Raw genomic sequence first — 23865 nt, forward strand, 5'->3', positions numbered from 1 at the left:
GTGGAAGGGATGGCGAGGTGTCCTGGCAGGCTGCACTGTAAGAAGGGTGAGTTCTCAAGGCAGACTTCAGTGAGAAGGCAGATTTGAGTACAGACTGTAGGAGGAAGTCAGTGAAGTACATACCTGGGGAAGACCATTCCAAACAAGGGAAAAACAGGAGCAAAACCTTGAGATAGGAGCCTGGCTGATGTGTCCTGTCCAAAGAACAGGGAGGTCAGGGTGACTGGTGTGGAATGAGGCAGAGGGAGAGGAGAGGACTTAAAAAGGTAAGAGGGGGCCAGTCATTCAAGGCCACTATAAAGACTGATAAGTAGACCTGGAAACGTAAATGGTGAGGAATTTTTGACAAACAATTAGGAGAGAATTCTAGTTTTATCATGCAAATCAGTGTAATCAAAGATTATGATAACAGCCTAGGAAAAGACAAAGAGGACCATACAAATCTAAATCTGAGAACTTAAATGTGACAATATGGCATTTCAACTGTATGACAAAATAATTGTTTACTTAATAATTAGAGCCGCCCAACTCGTTGTTTGTGTGGAAAAAAGCTAGACCTCTCCCGGCAACATTCCATTCCATATCAGTGGTAACTTTGGACGGATTCCAGAGCAACAAACCAGGGTAATGGCTGAATAACCTGAAATATGTGAAGTACTTCTCCGATTAAAAACCTTGGAAAAAGAGAGGAAAATGGGAATATATTTGATTATCTAAAAATGAAAACATCTTTACGTCAAAAGATAATAAAGTCAAGAGAATAGTGATTGGCAGGTATACCTATGAAAAGGTACAGAAGAAGAAATGTAAATAGCTAATAAACACAGGCAAAGATCCTGACCTTCAGCAGAGGTCATGAGAGTATCATTTTCACCCTGTACAGGACACACCAGGCTGTAAACGTCCTGGGCAGGTGGAGCTGTGGGAAAGGGACACTTAACAGACACTAGTGGGAGGGTGAATTGTTGTGATTTCCCAGGAAGGTAATCTCCTCAGTCCCATAAAAAAAACGAACTTGCCCTTTAACTCATATTTGGGAATAATTTAGAAATAAAAGTTATAATAGAAAGAACATACACAGAAGGCTGTTTATTCCAGTTTGTCATTGTTAGTAGGAAAAAACCCCCGATGAAAACCCGAATGCCCATTAACAAAAGTCTGGGTAAACAGATCCTAATACGTATCCATACTTTACAGAGAAACAATAGTCAACTATTAAAATGAATGCCTCAGAGTGGTATGTGTTGGCTTGAAGGAGAATTCATGGCACAGTAAGTGAGAAATGTAAGTTGCATAGTTAAGCATATAAATGGTAGTGAAAAAATTGTGTATATATATATGATTGTATATTTTTATATACAGAGACAGAAAGTGTGGAAGGTTCAGAACAGGGATTAGGTTTGTGTGGATATAGGGTGAACTTTTTCAGTATTTCTAAGACACTCCACGAGCCAAGCGCAGCGTCTAGCACGCAGCAGGCACTCCGGTGGTAGGTGCTCAGTGAATCAATGAAGAAATGAAAGAGTCTGCATTCTTCCCGTAATTAAAAAATTATTGCGGTAAGAAAACAATAATATCTACAATTTATTGAGGGCTTACTAAGTACTTTATTTGTTCATTTTATCTTGACAACAACTTTTTGAGTGTAAAAATATAGTTCCCATTTCACAGATGAGCAGACTAAGGTGTGGAGAGGCAAAATAACTTGCCTAAAGGCATTCTGCTGGCCAGTGGCACAACTGGGATTTGAATGAAAAATAGCTCCTGAGGCTTTTTCATGGAACCCACCGAGCACTGTGTGCGAACCACTGGACCGGCCACTGTGCAGGATTCCCACTGCTGGTGGCCCGTATGACATGGCAACCGATGAATGAGCATTTGTGGAGTGAAGAGTTCAGAGCTCTTGCCTTCCCAAATACTACCGCCTCCTGCCCCACAGGGTTGAGACAGTACCTTGGGTGGGGGTGGGAGACAAAGCATGTCCTTCAGTAGAATTATCTGCCTGTTTCTGCCATTTCTCCAGCAGTCGAAGTCCGGCAACAGGAGCTCAGAAAGCAGGTGATGGGGTTTTCTCAGGGCTGAGGATCAGCAGGATGTGTGGTGGAGGGCAAGGGGGCAGGAGCCAAGGGGTCCAGGTGTTAGTGAGAACCCACCTGAAACGGCTGCACAGGGTGTCAGGGCTGGGTGGGCCTGGACGGCCCAGGAGGAGGGAGGAGACACTGAGGGCCAAGAGGGGGATGGATGCTCACACAGACACTGAGGTGGAAGGACCCTGGGGCTCAAGTCGAAAAGCCTGGGATCAAATTTCTATCTGTCGCTTAACTGAATATCAGATCTCTGGGCCCGTGGAGGTATCCTCTCCTTTTCCCAGGGGAAGTGTGTCTCTCTGGTGGCTGATGTGAAGAGTTTGTGAGAGAGCACACGTGGAAGTCTCTGGCACGGCACCTAGAACACGGAAGGTCTCTGCAAATACTGCAGTTGCTTGTCTTCCTCAGTGGGCTCTACTGCAGTGCCTTCCGTGTTTTATATTTTACACTAAAAAGCTCTGTATTTGTTTTAAGGTCCCATGAAGGAGAAAAAGACATTTCTTGGGATTTTTTTTTTTTTTCATAATAGCTTTGCCTACATACTGACAAAGCTTCTCTTTGTGATCAAACCAGTCAGGCTCTTCGGAGCCCTTTTTGACACAGAAGAAATTTTGTGTCCTGAGGACAATGACAAGAAGTTGATCAAATATCCTCGCTTTCTTTTTCAAATGTCATCAATCCAATTACTCACTGCTCTTCACAGTGAAGGAGTGAGAAGTGATGAAAATTCTCTCCTTGGCCAAACTCTAGCCAGGTTCCCCTGAGCCCTTTCTTAACTAGGCCTCAACCTGATCAATAAAGACTTTAACAAACATTAACATAATTTCTCACAGCTCAGTGTCGCATTCCTAGGTGACCCTAGTCTCCCTTAAAGTGTCTGCCTGAGTCCTTGCCGCCCCAAGAACTGCCTGTTCCCCTGTCTCCCAGCCTCTGTGGGACGTGGGAGCCTGTCTTCAGTAAGTGGCAGTTCGCAAACTCTGATGGATTTTACACACACCAACACGCCCTTTTAGCTCTCTGTGTATTTCACTTCCCTGACTCTGTGAAGTCCCTGTGAGCCACGCCCCTTCCCCTTCATTCTCCAGTGGAACTGCCCAGTCACTTCTATACAATTCAGAATGAAGCTCAGCTCCATCACCTACTGTCCACAGTTAATGAATAAAATCTTTTTCCCACTTTAACTAATGTCTGACTGTGTTTATCTTTGACAATACAGACATATGCTATTTGTATCTTTCTCCAAACTTGAAACTTTATATGGGAACAATAATTGTTGGCTATTTATTCATTTTTTAAAGTATTAATCATATCTAGCAAGTAATTCTACATGCTTTGATATATATCTGATTTGTGCTTGAATCCCAGGAGTAACTTTGTTTATACATCCTCTGGGATACAGATTTTATCAGATCAGATGTATAGGTTAACAGTAGCTGTATCATAAAACAGACGATAAGTTTGTTGAGGAAATCATTCTGCACAGCATCCCGGAGCTGGCTAGGTTATCAAATCATAAACAGAAATATCTTAATATAAAATAAATAGCCCAGACATATTTATAAAATTAACTATAAATCCTAAAGAGAAATTTCTAGCATGTACAGCTTTTAATTTTCTTCCCAATGCAGTTCTATATTATATGCAATTAATCACAAAATAAAAGGAATGAAGTAGAAACCAGAGCATCTCCAGTTTGTAGAATTTTCTCTGTTTGCTTTTGAGAGTTAGATTTTTGAGGTAGACAGGACTTTTATGCCAACTATATATTCTGTTCCCCTCATCATCTCTTAAATCTAGTGGTTTAGTAAGGCATTTTTTAAAAACTGTGGGTTATAACCCATTAGTGGGGAATGGATCAATTTAGTTGGCTGCTAGAATTTTTCTAAAGATGGATTAGAATAAGATGTAACAAAACAGAACAAATCGGAGTGCCTCTGTTCAGTGAGTAGGTAGTATAGTGTCTAAAGATTCTTCTTCAGCTAAATTTACCTGTGTGTGTGTGTGAACTGGGTGACGATGTGTTCTCACCATTGACCGAGACAAAATAGTTTAAGAAACACTCCCCAGTGCAATGACAAGACGGCTTACCAAACATCCCAGCATTCTGCAGTCTGAGCTGCATCCGTTCAGGGGATTCGGCCGATATTTAGAACACTTTTTGTTGTGTCCAGCAGGTCCTGCACTGAGGTCAGCATACCAGGGTGCTTATTTTTTTTGTTTGGCGTTAGACAGGAAAGGGAGGTCCCATCTATAGCAAGGTGAACCTAACCAACATGTACTGCATTGTGAGACAAAAGAACTACAGAGGGTTCGCTCTTACCAAAGTTTCCTAGTGTAAAGAAGTATAGCCCCAAATAGCATTTGTCAGAGCGAGATGTCAGCACAATTTAAAAAATAAACAAAAAAAACCTGCCGAAGGCACTTCTGAATCTATCTCTCCTGTACCTCCTGCTTGCGTCGGAAAGGGTCCCAACTGTTCCATGGGTGTCAAATACTCAGACCAATCCCACTAGCCATTTTTAAGCTGCTCGACACAATGAGAAAAATTTTGAAGTATGTCCTTTTCCCCCATTAGCTGCATAACTGTTGTCTTTTCTTAATTGCTAAATGACAAGTATTATAAAAATTACTCATTCATAAGAGCGGGTGTACGTGTAGGTTTTGATGTAACAGACACAAATATGCTTGATGTCAAGAGTCGGGGCAACCACAAAGTGGAACTCTTTATAAGAGTTAGAAGGCCTATACCTGGCACACAGGAGGTGCTCAATAAATGTCAAATCCGTGATTGAATGAATGAATTATCAAGTTTGCAGTATGACTCATAAATAAATCTATTAAAAAAGACAGTGTTCCTGCTATCCAAGTTGATGGCTGATGCAAATGGAAAATGCAAAAGAAATATTACTTGAGTTTGAATTTACCTGGGTAAGATTAACCACCATTAAAACCAGCAGTAAATACCGAAAAAAGAACAAAAGTAGTTTTTCCCTGGTCTTTGAGGCTTTTGCTGACACTCTATCATTTCAATTCCTAATAAACCAAAGTAAATGATGGAGCCGATCTGCAGCCTTTAAAGGAATGACAGCCATATACTTCAGCTATGTGTCCTTCACAGACTGGTTCCAAAATCACAACACACACTGAATTGGAAAGCCTTATGTAGGAGGCTAATTTACGAGGTATCTTCCTAATCATGCCAGTTTTAGAGAGCAAGCTATATTCAGAAGTTTCACTGCATGTCTCATAAACAGCAAGCTTAATCTGAAGGTAACAGATTAGATGTTAGGCCTGAGAAAGGGGCTATTTAACTGTACTTCCCATAAATACTCATTTATGACAGTGAGGGCAACCCATTTTTTAATGATTGCCTGGCAAAACTGGTGCTGGCTCAGACATAATGGGCTCAGATTTGTTGGAGGGTCCCAGATTACCTTCAAGGTCGACACCTAACTCTATACAGCTCCAGGGGCCAGTCCTGAAATGTAAAGGTTTTAAAGGGGATGATTTATGTAAGAAAGACTCTATCCCTTAAGTACCTCTGTTGGGAAAAACATTTCAGAAGTTCAGTATAAGAAAGGACCTGTAACAAGCAGAACTTCAATCAGTAAAAGAAATATGCTTAAAACAAACTTGAAAGCGACGGAATCAAAACTGTTAATAATATGTTTATAGCTTGTAGGCCTGAAACAGAGGGCTGAAAATATGTAGAGAATTGCAGCAGAGAAAGAAGTGGAATTAGCCTACATTTCTTTACCTTATAAAGATTAATTAGTCTATAATTTTTCTGAGTCTCAGTTGCATTACTTTCCAAAATAAGCCCATGGAACAACCTAAACACTTACGAAATTTTGCCATGAGTTAAGCTTTACTTTTTCCGCCTAAATGTCAGGGTATGTTCCTTAACTTCATACATACAAAACAACTGGAGTAGAAATTTTATGGAAAGCAGTTCTGTGTTTATTATTCATCTTTAATCACGCTTATACTGCATGCAACAGAACTATGACATCAATGATCCTTTGGAAACCTGAGTTTCAGTCATGCCCTTATAATTATGTCAGAAATCTTGACAATGACTTGTTTTTGTTGCAGGACAGAAGTTTGTCTTCTGGGGTTTTCTGACCACTCACCTTCAATCTGGAGTGATTTACTGGACTCTTTTCCTAGATGAGTTTATATAGATGGCCTTTAAGGGGCGTGTGAATGGACAAGCTACTTTCTCTTGGCATGAAGAAGCACACAGTTCAACTCCATGACTCTAAGCCATTTGTTTTTTTAAAAACTTCCCTAAATTATTCAATGCATTTGACTTGCAGATGTGCCACTGCTTCATATAAATACTTTGCTTTGGAACAAGGATCTAAAAGGAATGCAGTCAGCCTTGCTCCAGTTGTATGTACACGCAAAGCTATTAGAACAGCATCCCCCCAAACAGTGTTGAGCAGTTTCAATTTATAACACTGGCAGACAAGCTCGTGTATCGCTAACTGTCTGCAAACTGGATCCTACAAGGTGAAAAATAAACCTCTCTCACACTCAAACCACAACACCTTTTTAGCTTAATTTGGATTACTGTGAATCCATCTTTATGGATTTTGTTGGAAATCCTGTTTGATGTCATTGCCATTGCAAATCCAGCAAATTTCATTTCTATATAACATTCGGCTAGAAAGGAACACACCAACAGACAAACACACGATGGAAACATGCAGTGGGTTGTGCTTATGCATGGATATAAATGTGCACAGAGAAGAGGCCAAGCACATCACTTCATTTAATGCGGGCACGGGTCTGTACCAAGAATCTGAAACATTGTAAACAAGTCTTAAGCAAAGGAGGAAATGTAGAGGGGAAAGGAAGCTGAGAAAAAATGAGCAGGAAATGGGCAAGATGACTCATCTATACTTGAACATCTGACCTGTCAGTTGGTCGTCGCCTGCGGCAGGGGCGATGCGAATGTAAGGTGTTGTAAGCTGAGTCACGATTATCGCAGCTATGGCAAAGGAAGATTCCCAGGTCAGCATGCATGAGGGAAGAAAAAGCCAGACTGAAGCTAGGCTAGCAAGGAGAATCTCGGTCAGTATATTACATTGTCTCAACTTTGTTCCAACAACAACAAAAAGAGAAGGAAAAAAACCCCCATAGCAAGGTGTTGAATTTTCTGAATTCTTTTCCCTTAAACAAGCTTTAGTCAGGCAGTTAGATTTCTAACTATGACACAATTGTAAGCTTTAGCTGAGATTCTGGCTAGAACAACTGAAGAAAAAAGTGAAAACAAACACATTAGTCCTAGATAAGGCTCTAGACTGAACAATGTTTCCAATAGCTATTGAGTATGATGTATAAAGATTCATTGCTAATTCTGATTATCAAAACTATAGGCTTTTAAAATTTATTCAGTTAGTTAAAATTCTACTGCTCAAGTCACAATATTTTCTCTTCTTGCTAAAATCATCTTTTGTGAAGAACATTATCTTTTTTCACTAAAAATTTTTTATGCAGAGAAACCTCTCTGCTAACTAAATTTCATGTAGAACATTTCTATGAGGAACCTTATTTTGTCATATTAAGGGAATGAAAAAATGCATCTCAAAGCGTTGGTGAGAAAAATGAAAACTAACCGCTGCCTTTGCTACAGTTCTCATGGCCGACATGTGACCACAGACATAATTTAGATTTTTGAAGTGGACCAGGTGGGCTTCTGGTTTGCCTGTAGGGCTCAGTAGTTGTGTTTAAATGATTAACATTTATGACACACAGATATTTTTAAAAAAGAGAAAATTAAAACATCAGTTCTAACATGATACAGCTGGAAAATGATGCAAAGAAAATATACTGAAAAATTAAGGACAGGCTTACATGAAAGATTACTAATTTACATGGAACAGCCTGGGTGCTATTAGAAATGTGGCAGCGAGTAAGGAAAATAGATCATCTACCATCTGCAGACAATTAAACCCAAAACTGCTGCTGCATAATATTTTGAAATATGCCCCTGCACCGTTCCGACAGTGCTGCTCCTGGTAACTAGACAACTGCAACAACTGGGTTTAAAAGTGGTATGATCGCCTTTCCCACACTATTAATGAAAGCTTTCTAGTCTTGCTAAGTGAGATGAATAAGCTAACAGTTTGGTCAGAAAACAGAGAACTCCCAGGGTATTACAGAGATAATTTTCTTGATATGATATGGTATGCAATTTTGCATGCTGATATAACAAATTGTGAACAGTAAAATGCTATTTCTCAGACTTACTACAAAGTTGGTACCAACTTCAAGTTTATACATACATACATTTGCTTGGTCATAGACTGGTTATTCAACCAACAGTCCTATATGCTTTTTGTTTTAGGAAGATTGTACCTATCCTACTTTTGAAAACATTATATTGTCTTATGTAAAAACAGAGCAACTATACAATACTGAAAAATGTGAAACAATATGAACAAAATGTTACTTGAAAATGGTTAAGATGGGCAGACATGTATTCACAACTAAAAGGCAGGCTAAGTGAAATCTGAGGCTCAAAACTCCCATGAAAAAAAGCACATTACAGATATCAGGAAAGGTTTCTATATGATGTTTGTATTCTGTATTGTAAAGTGTTCAATTGTGATTATTATTTGTAGTTATGTGGAAAAAACTTGATTATGTTACAACTTATTTAAAAATAGCAGTCAGCTAGCCTACTGCCTGCTTTTACAAATAAAGTTTTATTGGAACAGTTGTGCTTGTTTGTTTATAGGCTGCTGACGGCTACTCTCGCACAGCCATGGCAGAGCTGAGTAGCTGTGAAAGAGACCATCTGGCTCACAAAGTCTAAAATATTTACAATGTAAAATTATTTGCTGTCTTCTCTCTTAAAATATCAGCAGAAATGCCTTAAAGAGAAAATCACTAAATTTGGTAAAATAAGGTCGGAAATTCCAATTCTATGCTTTATCAACTTCGGGTCTCCCTTAGGTACAAAGGATTGTATGCACGGAAGAGGAAACAGTGCATTCCGTGGTGTACCAGACTGCCCAAGTGCTGTTTGAGTTGCATGGAGTGGGATCTTCTGGAATTTGATGAACCAGTATTTGTTCAACTAAGTTTTACATGACTCTAGTGTTCCTTTAAAAATGAATTTGGGTCAAATAATTTGGGCCATTTGTATGGCTGAAAAAGCTAAAAAGGTCTTTTTTCTTTTTTTACTTAGGAGCTTCCCAGGGGCCCTAATATACTTATGAGGTACATTATAAAGACTATTTCAGATCAAGAAAAAAAAATATTGTCACTATAAAACGCTGAATGATAAATCTATATCATAGTTATGTTTCCATTTCTAAATCCATAGCTCAATGATAGCGGATTAGCATATGTGAGTGGTCTCACTCTGTAATTTGTTTTCTCCTACACTGAACATGAAAAATTAAGAGGAATTGTTAGTTTTATGTCGAGACATTGTTTTCCGTTGTTTTGTCAGAGACTTTCATTCTGTAGCATTGTAGCCTAGAAAGGATGCTATTTTTTAAAAAAACAAAATGGTGAACAGAAAAAAAAAAAGTTAAAGAAATGTCTCATAGAACATGGTGATTAAAAAAAGAAACACTCAATTCCTGAATATAGTTAGAAACTGTATCAGAGCAATGGAAATGCTTCAAAGTTTCCTGAAGATCTAGCAAAGCATATGCACATTCCAGTACAAATGTAAGTTAAATAAAATACTAAATGTAAAAATGGTGAAATTTTGTGCAGAAAATTCACCTTAAAATATGATATTAGAACAATGATTTGTTTTCTTTTTGTTTAAGGTTTAAGGTCTAACTACTGCAATACTTTTGAAAAGAATTTAGAATATGTTCTCATGCAGTTTTTGTTTTGATTTCTAGCTACAATGATATTAGCCAAATCTTAGCAAGGAAAGGAACAGATTATACGATTCTAACCCCCATTCACTAAAAATAAGTAAACAAAAACCAAAAAAATCCTCAAAACCTTTATGAACTAATAACCTCCACATGTAAAAGGTAATATATTTATGTATCTGTACTTGGAAATATTACAGAACACACTGTGACTAACATTAATTTTAAAAATAAATGTATAATAAGAAAATTCCCAAATGGCTATATTGTCAAGGAGAAACACAGCTGGCATTATAGTATGGAGAATATTAAGATTGATGAAAAGTAAACATTTTAAACTGATTGTTTATTATAATATTTAGAATGAATATATCTCATTTAATAAACAACATGGATTTTTAAGTGGACCCTGTCACTTTAGAATGGATCAACAACAAACTACTCCAAACCTGGCATAAAAAGCATTTCAACCCTACCAGTTACCCTAAGGCAGCCATAAGGTACGTCAGAGTTAGAGAGAGCACATGTACTGATTGCCAAGACACAGTCGGACCAAATGGTCTTGAAAAGAATCCAACTATAAAAATGTGAATGTGATTAAAAATAAAAGAAATTAGGAGAGTTTTGAAATAGCTAACCATTCCTATTTACTCCATTGTAGAGATAAAAAAGAACCCTATAATTGGGAGGGCGACAGGTAAGCATCATGTCTATTGTCACTGAATGGTGTCTTCATCTTTCACCTCAGGAGACAGAACTCTGTCATGAGCTTGCCTACAGCAAACAACAAAGTTACTGTAACGTACATCTATCAGGAACTAGATGTGTAAAGGAGGACACATAGAAATATAGGCAATCTCCCACACTAACGATATGAAATAACATATCTTAGGTTTTTTCTGGTGTCTATTTTTATGAGGCTTTATATTTGAGATGATTAGTGTCAAAATATACCCTTGGAATATGATTAAATAAGCAAAACATTAAATTTATAAATAATATGAAATACATCTTTAAGAGACATACTTGTACTTGGAATTATAAATTAGTTCCTCATGAAAAACATACCCACCTCCAAACATTTTATATAAAGACACTTGTCCATAGTTGTTTCATGAGAACACTGAAATCTTTATAAATTCAAAACATTACTTAGGAAAATGGTTCGGTATCTGAAAATTCAATTAAGCCACCACACTGTCAGCAATATGTGGCAAAAAAGTCAGGATGTTTGAATTCCTTTAAATTTCAAACCTCTGTACTATATGGCACCAGTAAAGTTATTAGACCTGACTATTCCTCTGTTATGACTAAGTAGTCAAAACGGAAATGCTTCCCCCACTGCAGAAAGAGCTTAGTGTGAGTGAGGAAAAACGTCGTGATTGTAAAGGCGGTAAAACATCCAACTGTGCCGGGGAGGGACGCCTCTGCCCCTGTACATGCACATGAAGAAATTAACAAAATAAAATAGTGCGCAACAGTGTAGTTTCCTCCTGTATTATGATTGTATGAATAGAAATTACCACGCTATGTAATGAATATTAAAATTTGTTCCCCTCTTACCTCTAAAGAGGTTATTTGGATAGAGTTTGTTGCTGTGTAAATGTTTGCAAATGACTCAGAAAATATGAGTGGGGAATACTCAGTCAGGTCATCTGATTGCTTAATCATCCTTTGGTGAATTAAAAAACAAATTACAATATTGATTAAATCTAGCTGCGGGAAGAAAATGATCCAAATCACTATCTAATTCATTCTATTGTGAAAACAGCGAACGTCAGATTTCCATATTTACTAGTGTGTTATTTATATTGTATAATTATTTGCGTATGTAAATGAACATGCTGACAGATATCTCACTGTTTTCAGAATAAACTGGGCAGTGACTTAATTCTAATGAAGAGGAAACAGACACCTATACTGTGCAATACTGCAGCTGGAGAGAGCTTCCGCTGGGTGACAGCCATGAGTGACAGACACGGGGGAGGAGTCTGAACGCTTGAGGTCAAGCCTGGGCCTGCTGATTATTAGCTGAGGGACCTTGGTAAGTCAGTCTGTCTCCCAAAATATGCATTTTCCTCACCTTAAGAATAACAATAGCAATACCTGTCTCCTTTCTCACATAATGTTAAAGAAATAAAGAGGAACATATGTATGAAAGTGATTTTCAGCTGTGATGTTAACCATAAGGCATTATAAATTAGGCACTCGGAACTGGATTTACTTTTGAGACTTCAACAATATGTAGAATTCAATAAAGCAATCTGAGCAAGGGTGATGACCTGGAGGTCTAAGAACATGAATATCTCACTCAAGGGCCTCATAATACTGTAATAATTAATAGTTAATAGCATATTACAGTTTACAAAGCTCATCAATATCTTTAATTTCATTTATTATTAATTTATCCCTATAAATAAAAGCACTGATCAGGTACAATATATGAAGATTGAGTGTTTTCAAATCAACATAAATTGATTCTTGGAAATAAAATTATGAGCCCATGAGGACAAAAGACAAATGAGGTGAGCGCCTCACAAAGTGCCTGGCATGTAACGTGAAACCGAGAAATATCTGTCAAGCAATCTGAATACAAAGTTCATGTATCTTCGTAAGTAAGCATTCAATGAGAATTTTGAAAATGCAGATGGTCATCCATGATATATTCAAATCCTGTCGCCTGACAGTTAAACAATGAAAACAAGGTATTTTCACCCAACAGATCCCATCAAGAGACTACCGCCTATGAGCTGATCAAGTCTAGTGCCACAGACCCCATGACCCCTCTTCACCATCACATCTAAATTAAATCACACAGAACTCGCCCCGTGCTCACACGGTGACTGCTGTGTCTGCAGGAGGGTATTTAACTACAAGTGTTAATTTATAATGCCTCGTTTCAACGCGGAATGTTACATCTCTCAACACTTTCTCCCACACACTTGCACACGCGGGGCTGAAACCGCGCTGCAAGGCTGCCAGGATGACACCACAGCCGGCGCACAGCGCACGTTCTTGCTTAGGGGCCGCTGTGCGGTGAGCCGAAGGTGGTTTGCCCAGCCACTTCCACAGCTCACTCTCGACTACACAGTCTCAGGGTTTGACCCAGGCCTGGGAGACAGGTTCCACAATAACATCCCCTGATTACGGGGTTCAAAAAGACACACACATCATTGTTTAAAAAACCCCCCAAAAACACGTGGATTACAGAACTACAGCAAAGTACTGGCTTTTTAAGGAAAAGCCAGTATTTGTATGTGAATGCTCACTTGATACAGTAGTGCTGTGTGTGGTACTATGGTTTAAAAAATCTGCACTGAGGTCATGTAAAATTTTATTTTAAAAGAATTTTTAAAAAGATAATTATTGAAAACTGCTTGGAACAGAGCAGTATGACTTATTTTTAAAAGCATTTCAAAGTTAATGCTCGCTGCCAAGGCTAGCTGCCATTAGACGCGCACACCATGCGTACACATCTGCACTCACATCAGCGGAGTTGATATCTCAAGAAGTTTCAAATACCCTCTAAAGTCTTAAAGGACAAATTAGGAGAGCATCCCACGGTTTCAACCTACCTTTTGTGGCCACTCGAACACAGTCTATTTTGGTTTCCTGTGTCAAATAAAGAGGGGGAAAATCACTATTCATGTTTTATTTAAAACAAAAGTATCTGCAGTTCTGTTTAAATACTGATAAGGGAAGGTCGCACTGTTCCAAGTGTGGCGTTAGTCACATGACGCTACTCCTTGAACTAAGCTCAGATACACCTTCCGGCTCCTGTACCAGTGGTGGTGGGCATTTCCCGAGCAGATTAGGAGTGGGGAGCTAAACACAAAATGTGCCTGCACAGGTAGCAAGGAAGGGTCGGTAGAAGGAGGCCAGGGGCCGCCAGACAGACACATTTTGTCCCAGATTTCCTCCCATTTCAACGGCAGAAGTCAAGTTAATGATGATACCCAGACACATGCCATGAAGGAGGCAAACCGGGGTTGTATCTGGAAAACCTGCCCTTCTAAGGAGACAAAGCTATCTTATCAGACTTCTGGGTTGGTCTGAACAGAAAAGGGAAAACAAATTCGTGAATGACTCGATAGTTTTTATTTTGTTAACATATTGTCTTTCTAAAGCTGTTTTCTCTTTGAAAAAAAAAAAACGATAGCTAATTTAGTCACAGCTATAGGAAGCATAAACTCTTGCGGAAACAAAGAAATGGGACAGAATATGCTGAAAAGACAGATGTTGCGAATCTCACAATATTTTAAATGAGCCGAATGTATGTGTTGTAGCTATACTGTTTTCCTGTAAAACAATAAGCCTAGCAGAATTACTAGCCAACTTTTGGTAACAATTAAAAACTGAAAATGAAAACCATCATACTGACAATATATTCTTTCCACCGAAACAGTTTCTTTCCATAAATTCCCCTAGGTTTATATAATTTTAAAAAGAGAAAAAAATACCACACTTGTTACAAGTAAAAAACACACAAAGCATGACCGTTTCTTACTACTTTCTTATTTAATCTATGTTCCCATTAATAACCCTACATAGACTAAGTAAACAGCCATCTATAAAACTTACCCCATTGGCTCTACTAGCAGCTTGAAAATAAATTCTGTAGCTCTTATGAGGGAGAAGGGGAGTATTCCAGTATCCATTGTACGTCTTGTTATCACCGATAGTAAAAGGCTGAGCAGCTTGCAGGCTGTTTGCTGGGAATTCGGCAGCGAAGTAGTACTGTGAGTTCAGGATGGAAGCGTTCTGGAAGTGTATTGGCACTGGGTAGCACTTTAAGATTTCTGTTGTCTTCTTTGTTCTTCGAGGACGTTCTTCCTCAACAACTATTTGGTAGACACTAGAAAAAAAAGAATTATCAGTGATATTTTCTGATAACTGAGCTGATGCCCGTTGCCTCCAATTGCGTGGGCACAAAGGATATCCAAAACAAAGAACACACTGGATTAGTCAATAGTAAGTGCTTAGTACGCAATACACACTCGCGCGACACTTGCTCAATGAGAGAGGAAAAAGTGCCGAATCTCTCATCCCCCAAAATACAATTTTTTTAGGAAATAATATTCACATAATTACAAAAGTTTTATATAACAATTTCTGCTGTTTATGGGAGGACACTAAAGTATTATTTTTCTCAAATGAAACTGAAGATGAATTTGTGGACAATTAACAGTGTACCTGATGAATAAAATTATACTAACTATAAGTTTATTTTAAAAAGGCAATATAAGCGTTAACTAATTTTTGACTTCAATGTTTTTTTTATATAATGGATTTTATTTTATTTTTTATTATTGTTTATGCTGTTACAGTTGTCCCATTTTTTTTTTCTCCCTTTGCTCCCTTCCACCCAGCCCTCCTCTCTTCCATAGTCAATCCCCACACCATTGTCAATGTCCACGGGTCCTTCTCATACGTCCTTTGACTATTTTCTTCATCCTCTTTCAAACAGTCCTCAATTCCCTCCTCCCCTCTTACCACTGTCAGTCTATTCCATGATTCTATGCCTCTGGATTGATTTTGCTCATTTTTTTGTTTTGTTGATTAGGTTCCACATATAGGTGAGATCATATGGTATTTTTCTTTCACCAACTGGCTTATTTCACTTAGCATAATAGTCTCCAGTTTCATCCATGCTGTTGCAAAAGGTAGGAATTCCTTCTTTTTCCTGCTGTGTAGTAGCACTCCAATTGTATAAAGGTACCACAGTTTTTTGATTCACTCATCTACTGATGGGCACTCAGGCTATTTCCAACTTTTGGTCATTGTACACAGCGCTGCTAAGAACATAGGGGTGCATAAGTTCTTTTGAATTGGTGTTTTGGGACTCTCTGGGATATTCCCAGCAGTGGTAATGCCAGGTCAAAAAGTAGTTCCATTTTTAGTTTTCTGAGGAAATCCCATGCTGTTTTCCACAGTGGCTGCACCAGTCTGCATTCCCACCAAAAGTGCACTTGGGTTTGTTTCCCTTTTATCCACAATCTCGTCAGCACTTGTTGTTTGTTGATTTATTAATGATGGCCATTTTGGTAGGCATAAGGTGATATCTCATTGAGGTTTTAATTTGCATGTCTCTGAGGGCTGGTGACATTGAGCATTTTTTCACATGTTTATGGGCCCTCTGTATGTCCTCCTTGGATAAGTGTTTATTCATGTCCTTTGCCCATTTTTTAATTGGACTCTTTGTCTTCCTGGTGTTAAGTTGTTTGAGTTCTTTATATATTTTGGAGATCAAACCCTTGTCCAATCTAGCATTTGCAAATATGTTTTCCCATACGATTGGTTCTCTTTTCATTTTGATAATGGTTTCTTTAGCCATGAAGAAGCTTTTTAATTTGATGTAGTCCCATTTGTTTTTTTCCTTTATTTTCCTTGTCCTAGGAGATATATCTCTAAAAATATTGCTACGTGAGCTATCTGAAATTTTACTGCCTATGTTTTCTGCTAATACTTTTATGACATTATGACTTATATTTAAGTCTTTTATCCATTTTGAGTTTCTTCTGGTGTATGGTGTAAGTGGATGTTCTATTTCAGTTTTTTGCATGTACCAGTCCAGTTCTACCAACACCATTTATTTGAAAAGGCTATTTTTACTCCATTGTATGCTCATGCCCTCTTCGTCAAATACTAATTGACCTTAGAGACATGGGTTTATTTCTGGTTTCTCTATTCTGTTCCATTGATCTAAGTGTCTGTTCTTAGGCCATATACCAAACTGCTTTGATTACAGTGGCCCTGTAGTATAGTTTGATATCAGGTATTGTGATCCCTCCAACTTCGTTCTTCTTTCTCAAGCTTGTTGAAGTTATTTGGGGTCTTTTTTGGTTCCATATAAATTTTTGCAGTATTTGTTCTAGATCTGTGAAATATACCATTAGTATTTTAATAGGAATTACATTGAATTCATTGATTGCTTTGGGTAGTACAGACATTTTATTGATATTAATTCTTCCAATCCACGAACATGGTGTATTTGATATTTTCTTATACTCCTTTCCCCTTCCCCATATTCAGTCAGTGGAAAGAGATGACATAAGAAAAGCAGAGGAACAGGATTGGAATTTCAAAAGCCAAGACCTTGGAGTTATAAGAAGTTTTTAAGAGTAAATCCTGCACAATTCTAATTAAATTACATATAAAGATAAGATGGGAAAATGATCATCCTTCAAAGATGCTGCATGGAACGACGTCCCTATGGAATGGACCTCCCACCTTCCTTCCCGCTCCTCCAATGTCTTTGAGTTCTGAAGTAACCTGAGGAGAATAAAAGAAACCTTGAAGGGACAGACTTTTTCTTTATTAAGATACATACATTTGCTAGAATGGTGACTATTTGTGCAGTTTTGTTTAAAAAAATCGTTTCTAATATTGAGAAAAAAAACCTTGACAACAGCTTTCAAAAACTGAATCCAGATTAGACTGAAAGTCCCAGCAAGGAGATGTATCTTTTTCTCACCCTATCAAAAAAGCACTGTTTTTCCTCCGAACAACGCCGTCATTCTAGAGCTGCTCAGTGTTGGGTACCAGGCCTACCGGCCTGGGGAAGGCCTGGAGAAGTCCCTCTCAGGGCTCCTATCTGTGTGTGCTCTGAATTTGCACTCTGTGAAATCAGCTAGTTCTAAGACTACCACCACCTAGTGCATTAGTGTAACGTAATCCTGCTGCTGCTCAGTTTGTATTGATAATTCTGTCTGAACAAAAATCAATTGTTGTAGAACATTGAAACGATTGCTCAGTAGACAGGTAGTCCAGCAGGTTTACAGTGTAATGATAAAGAGAATTCTGAGCAGTGACAAAAACTTAAAAAAAAAGAAATACAACTCTTACTTCCTAACATCAGAGACGTACTTTTTACGGTCACGTAAAAGGCTCTGCCAAATCTGGCAGAGTTCTTACTGTACGACAGAGCCAACGTGAAAGGAACACGATGGAGGTAACATGCACTTCGGTTTCCAGCCCCCGTCTTCCTGACTTCTTACAGCTACAGTCAGACTATTTTAAAGTATATCTGCAAAATTCTTGGAAATTTCTCCCCTTAAGAATGAGGTTGGCCTACCTTAATGACTACATTCTGCCAACAAAATGTAACGGAGGAACAATGTGTAAATCTCAAGGGTTTTGTCACAGAAGACCATGCATCTTCAGCCTCGTTCCCCAGGGAAGCTAGCTAGGAAGGAAGGTCTGAACCTGCCATGCTGGAGAGGCCACGTGCAAACGTCTCCTTTGCAGTACCGAATGGCTCCCAGCCCACAGCCGGCATCACTGACAGGCATGTACGTGTGCCATCCTGGAAGGCTACACAGCTGAGCCCTTAGGTGATGGCAGCCATTGAAGATGCCAGGCAAAACTTTCCAGCTAATCTTTTGCTGGTCCACAAAATCATGACAAAATAGAAAGGTTGTTTTAAGCTGCTAAATTTTGGATATGCAGCAAATATTAACAAGAGTATTGGGTCATAGAAGAGCATGAATACAGGGTCATGGTCAGAGCAAAAGACCATACATAGTACCACCACAGATGAGAGCTGACCCAGGAAGACTTTTGATCCGTATGCCAATGAATACAAACAACACTGAGGAAGTGTGACTTTTCTCGTGAAATGCCTGTAATAGGGGTGGGGGGCAGTAGGCATGTGCATCAGTCTAGGCTCTAATCCTAGTCCTTGAAAAACAGAGGTTCTAAATTAATTTCTTTGTTTCTTATTTTCTCCTTTGAAATGAGAGAATTAGATGGATCTCTTTAGTGCATTTTATATTTTTATTCATAATTTTATTTAGCACAGAAGAATTACTATCACAAAAGAGATACAGCAAAGGAATAAACTGCCTTGCAAAGTGACTCTCCATTAAATGAAATAATTTTTAACATTAGCTTCCTCCTATCACTCAGCTTCTCCAATTTGTTTGCTATACGACATGATTTCCAAAATTTCACTTTAAAAACAACTTTTGGAAAATCCATAAACTACACAAAGTGGAATATGAAGATACATGGGGAAAATTACAGGAATTACTCTATACAGGAAAGCTAGGCCAGGTGCCTTGCACATGCAGGTTTTATTTTTCCATTTTGCTGATGAGGAAACTAAGGTTCAGAGGTGAAATGCTCATTGTATCTGGGGCACAAAGCTAATTAAGTAGCAGATGTTGTCTCGGCCATCAGCAAGACAGTGCTATCATCATGCGTTAAGAATTCCTGGTTAAGACATTCACGTGAAATGTCTGCACCATAGGCATCTTCACTTGCTAATGCAAACACAACCAACACACAAAGCAGTCTCCATCTACTTCCCCATCATCAATTTATTTTGAGTATTGTGTAAAGATGCTTTCTCCTTTATCGCATCACGAGAGCTACAGATGGTAATTATATCTTTGACCTAAATCCCTTCTCCCATCTGTATTCATGTGACAATGATTTCCAGGTAGGACACTCCTGGATTCTGCAGTGACATTAGCAACTGGCTAGTGTCCTCTTCAACTCCTGATCCCTCCCAGAAGCCTCCTTACCAATGGCATGGAGGACAGTGATCACCCGCTTCTCACCCTGAAGGAGCTCCCTCCTGATTCTAACTCTGCTAGATAAAAGGTTAGCACAGCCACTTCTGGACTGTCCAACTACCAAGATCTTGAGTTCTCTTACCAAAAACATCTTTTCCTTTATTACTTCACCTTGGCCTGGACCCTAGCTTGTTATTTAAATGCTGTTCTCCCCAACACACCAACATTTTTTGTCACTCAAAGCAGAAGACCTTTCCTCATAAAAAAGACTGAGACCCTCTCAGGGGCTTAGAATCTGTTCCCCACTTTTGATGTACACTTGTTCTGCTCCAAACTCACAAAAATACGTTTTCTGTAAAGAGGAGGGCTATGATTTGGTCATTTCTTATGTCATGACGCTTAGAATGAGGTGGCCACGAAGCACATATTTTTGAAAGCATAATGTAATCCAGAAGTAATTTCTATTCTCTACATATTATATGTAGTAGTAGGGAGGAAATATACTGGTATTCACAAGTATATTTTGCTTTACTAAAATTTAATACTAAGATTATACTTTCAGGGATCATTTCTATAGTTTGTTAAAATTTAATACTAAGTTTATTTCGTATTCATTTCCTGAATACCCAAGAACTAATAGAGGAAGAAATTACCATGAAAAAATTTCTGTGGAAAGAGGATGCTGGCGTGACTGCAGATTTATCCTAGATAACCTACAATTAGATCATGAGCCTTGAGACCATCGGAAGCTGTGCATCTGTGTTCTGTGCCCTCTGCGCTCACCTCCAGCTCTCACTTTCCATCCTTCTTGCCCCCAACTTTGCTGTGGTGTGTGTTGTGTTGTGTGTCTGTTTACTAATTTATTACCTAATATGTTTTGGGCACCTGCTATGTGCCAGGCACTGCCCTATTTTAACTAGAGCAATATGATGTTTGATATTCTCTAATGCAAGAAAATGTTGTTTTGTAATTTAAATACCACTTGACTATGGATGAAAAATTAATTTCCCCAAACAACAGTTTCATGAGGATTAGATGAAAATTTGAGAATTAAATGATCCTGCAGTGGACCTCCATTTTAGCCAGCTGATATGTTATACTATACACTCTATTCCAGAAACATTACTTTTTAAATGGCTACCATCTACTCATCTTCAGATATATGAAAGGAAAATCTAAGCTGACTGGAGCAATTTCAAACTCAAAATGTCTTTTCATCTTTGCTCCACAAGACAAATTAGATTTGCAAGCATCCAGACCTCAAATCTATTTGCTCTTTAATAATTTAAGCACTGAAAGGTCAAGCAGCTCTTTTCTATTCCCCTTTATCAAAGTCCAAGTGCTAATGAAAAATAGCCAGGTTCTTCTGCTGACCAACTGCCACACACTGCTGCCGTCTCGATGGAAATTAACACATTATGGGCACCTAGGTCAACGGTACCTTACCAGAACTATGATGGACATGTGTTTCATTTGTTCAAATAACGTCATCTCACTAGTGAATTTCATATTATATTCCCAACCACAATTGTCATCTCAAAAGTAGCTTTCAAAATCTCACTGTTTGAGTATTTTTTCTTAAAAATGATTTTTAAAAATCCTCAAGAATGGAAAACCAAGCAGACATTTCTACCTTGGTGAGCTGAATTAAAATTCTACTATACTTTTAATGTATTACTTATTCTCCCATTGTTTATCAAAGTCACACCATTCGGAGCCTCGTTCCACTGTTCTGGAATTTAGAGTAACATAAAATCTTCCCAGGGCATTTGCAATAAGAAGGCACACTCCATCGTGAAGATGAATCTGCCAAAAATGTGACATCACTGTACCATAACTTTCTTATCAACTGAAATTTAATTCAAAGTTTAATTTATGCCACGCTTTCCTCCAACAAAACTCTCAGGCTTTTTACAAGGAGAAAAGGAAGTCTGCATTTATATAGAATGGCACATGAAGTATAACCTAGAAAAGAACATCTTTCATGTACTTTGTTAAACTTGAAAGTTCAAATGTGATAAAATGTTTTGGTCTTCTCAAACTTTGAAGACTTTGAGGTAAAGCCTATGGCAGATTTGAAGTTGACTTTAAAATTTTTGTCCTAGTCCATTTCCAGATTAAACCCTTAGTTGTACGTCCATTTTTTCTTATCTATTTATTCCACTTCTTATCAGCATAAACTACTGGAGGGTTACCCAACTGGATAACAGGACAAGGAGAGGAACGAAGGAGAAGAGTAACGATCATTTCATCGTTGCTTTTGCTAATCCTTTAATGCTGGCACTCCTGATTATTTCAAGTACTTAGAATATTGTTCAGTCCATGGTACCTAATAGTGACCATTATCGTGACTTGCAATTTTTGGTAGAAACCATGTATTCTAAATGTATAAAAAACAGACATTAGTGTCAATAGTTTCCTTCTTGAAGATTAATATTTGGGGATAAGAGAAAATTAAAGTATAAATTATATGGAAAGCATGTAAAATACATATGCAATTAAGGTTTATTGCCATGTAATAACAGAGAATTTATTTTCTTCTTGTTCTGTGTTCAGTCACATCCTTTTCCTAAACCTGTCAGCATTTACTGAAATGACACCCTATTAGTACATAAAACCTGGTACAACTGAACTAATTTTTTAAAGTTTTGCCACCAGTTTATATGTAGAAGTACAACAGTGTGGTGATTGTGTCGGTGGGGAGGGAGTATAAGGGGACTAAATGGTAGTGGAAAAATACAATAAAAAATTTTAAAAAGGGTAGTTCAATATGTTCACACGCTTGTCATCACAACTAGGACTCCTCAGATCCTTCACGTACCACGGGCACCGCGAGTCGCTGACCCGACACAGGCCCGCTCACTGAGGCACAAACGAGGACTGATAACTGGTGTTACACAGACCGTGGGCACTGCACGGCAACACCGTGTAAACGGGCCTGTGGGAGCGCATACCCTATGTTTGCAACTGTAATTTCTTTGTCCTGCTTTGTTCTAGCTGAGATTAGCCATTCATTGCTGTGGAATATTTACAGGGCACCACAAATATATTTTATGTTCTCTCAGCAATAGTGCATCACAAGGAGCTTGCCTAGCATCTGTAAATTACGATTGTTCTCTGTGTGCATATGTGTACATGCGTGTGCATGTGTGTATGCATGTGTACATGTATGTGCATATGAAGCATGCTGAGAATGCAGGCCGATATCCTGCTGCTAGGCTAGTTGGTGTTAAAATCTGGTACAATAAAGCATTAATTACAGCTGAAAGGTTGGGTGAGAAATATGAACTCAATTACAGCTCTGTATTGTGAACAAGGGCAGGAAGAACCAATCATTTACTTACGGAGGTTTGTGTTAATAAAAGAACTAGGACATTAGACACAGGCTGAGAAACTCTGTAAAAGTCCACCTGCTATTAATCTTCACAGCAGGGACCAAATTTCTAGTAAATTAGTCCTGGATGAAATATCTTTAAGAGTGATTTCTCCCCTTCTTAACAATTGAAGGCATTTTTCTTTGCATATTTTATTTTACTCATTTATCGTAATTTATTCATCACAATTTCATAACAAGCATGAGTATAAAATTATAATTCAAGGTCAGCTACTATTATTAAACTATTTTCTCTTAAATAGCTCTAGTGATTTGAAAAGAGAAATTGAATACTATGAAAGCCACATTAAATATCGTAATTATTGTATGTCTGTATTATATTCAATTGAGAATCTTTCAGTTCCTACAGGTAGGCGTACTGCAGACAGGGTAAGCTACAATGCAAACGCCACCATCAAAGAGGCAGGTGCACCAAAGCAGGTACCGTGGCCAGAATGCTGACCCAGGAGTCATATGCCACAGGCAACTGGTTCCAGCTTTGCCACCAAATCATCGACTGACCTTAAGGCCCTTTCCAGGTCTAATGTTTTATAACTGCTGGTATGAGATTAGGCAAGTTGTAAGATCAACAAATGAAAATTATGTCATTCATGTTTCCTCCATTATTCCATTCTACAATAAGTATTTATCCGGTATCAAGCCCTGTGCCAGTCTCAGGGGAAGAGTAAAAAGGAATTAGGCCTAGACTATCCTCACCCTTGAGGAGCCCAGCCCGAGGGAGTTAGAAACAGGTCACGCACACAAAGAACTGATGGGGACCTGGTAAGGGACTGTACAAAGTGTAAGGGACACAGGGGAGGAGTGTCAATGTCTACGCAAAACCTCTTGTAGCGTCTGCTTCTTGAAGGACATCTGTCCTGACCTTAGTGCCCATAGGACATTTCCTCTGGCCAGTAACATCTGAAGGATGCTCCTGCACTGCCTACAGCCACCAGTTGTCTCCCTAAATTAAAGATGTCTTTAGATTCCCAATGCAGCCTCTGCTGACTCCAACCGCTTGTGCAAACAAAACTCCA

General features: G+C 38.5%; 1 protein-coding gene across 2 annotated transcripts in view; it reads right to left on the minus strand.

Annotated features, from left to right (window-relative positions):
- The window catches only part of PTPRM (protein tyrosine phosphatase receptor type M), a 788021-nt gene that overhangs the window by 264474 nt on the left and 499682 nt on the right, over window positions 1-23865 (minus strand). Inside the window, exons 12-14 of one of the 2 annotated variants that reach the window (XM_045187759.2) lie at window positions 14519-14792; window positions 13513-13549; window positions 7009-7083 (exon numbers count right to left, since the gene is read on the minus strand). In XM_045187759.2, coding sequence (XP_045043694.1) covers window positions 7009-7083; window positions 13513-13549; window positions 14519-14792 — 386 coding nt within the window. The remainder of the gene's footprint in view (window positions 1-7008; window positions 7084-13512; window positions 13550-14518; window positions 14793-23865) is intronic. The other variant, XM_024580360.4, reaches the window with a different exon arrangement.

This window comes from Desmodus rotundus, chromosome 10, assembly GCF_022682495.2.
Source record: "Desmodus rotundus isolate HL8 chromosome 10, HLdesRot8A.1, whole genome shotgun sequence".
Lineage (NCBI taxonomy): Eukaryota > Metazoa > Chordata > Mammalia > Chiroptera > Phyllostomidae > Desmodus > Desmodus rotundus.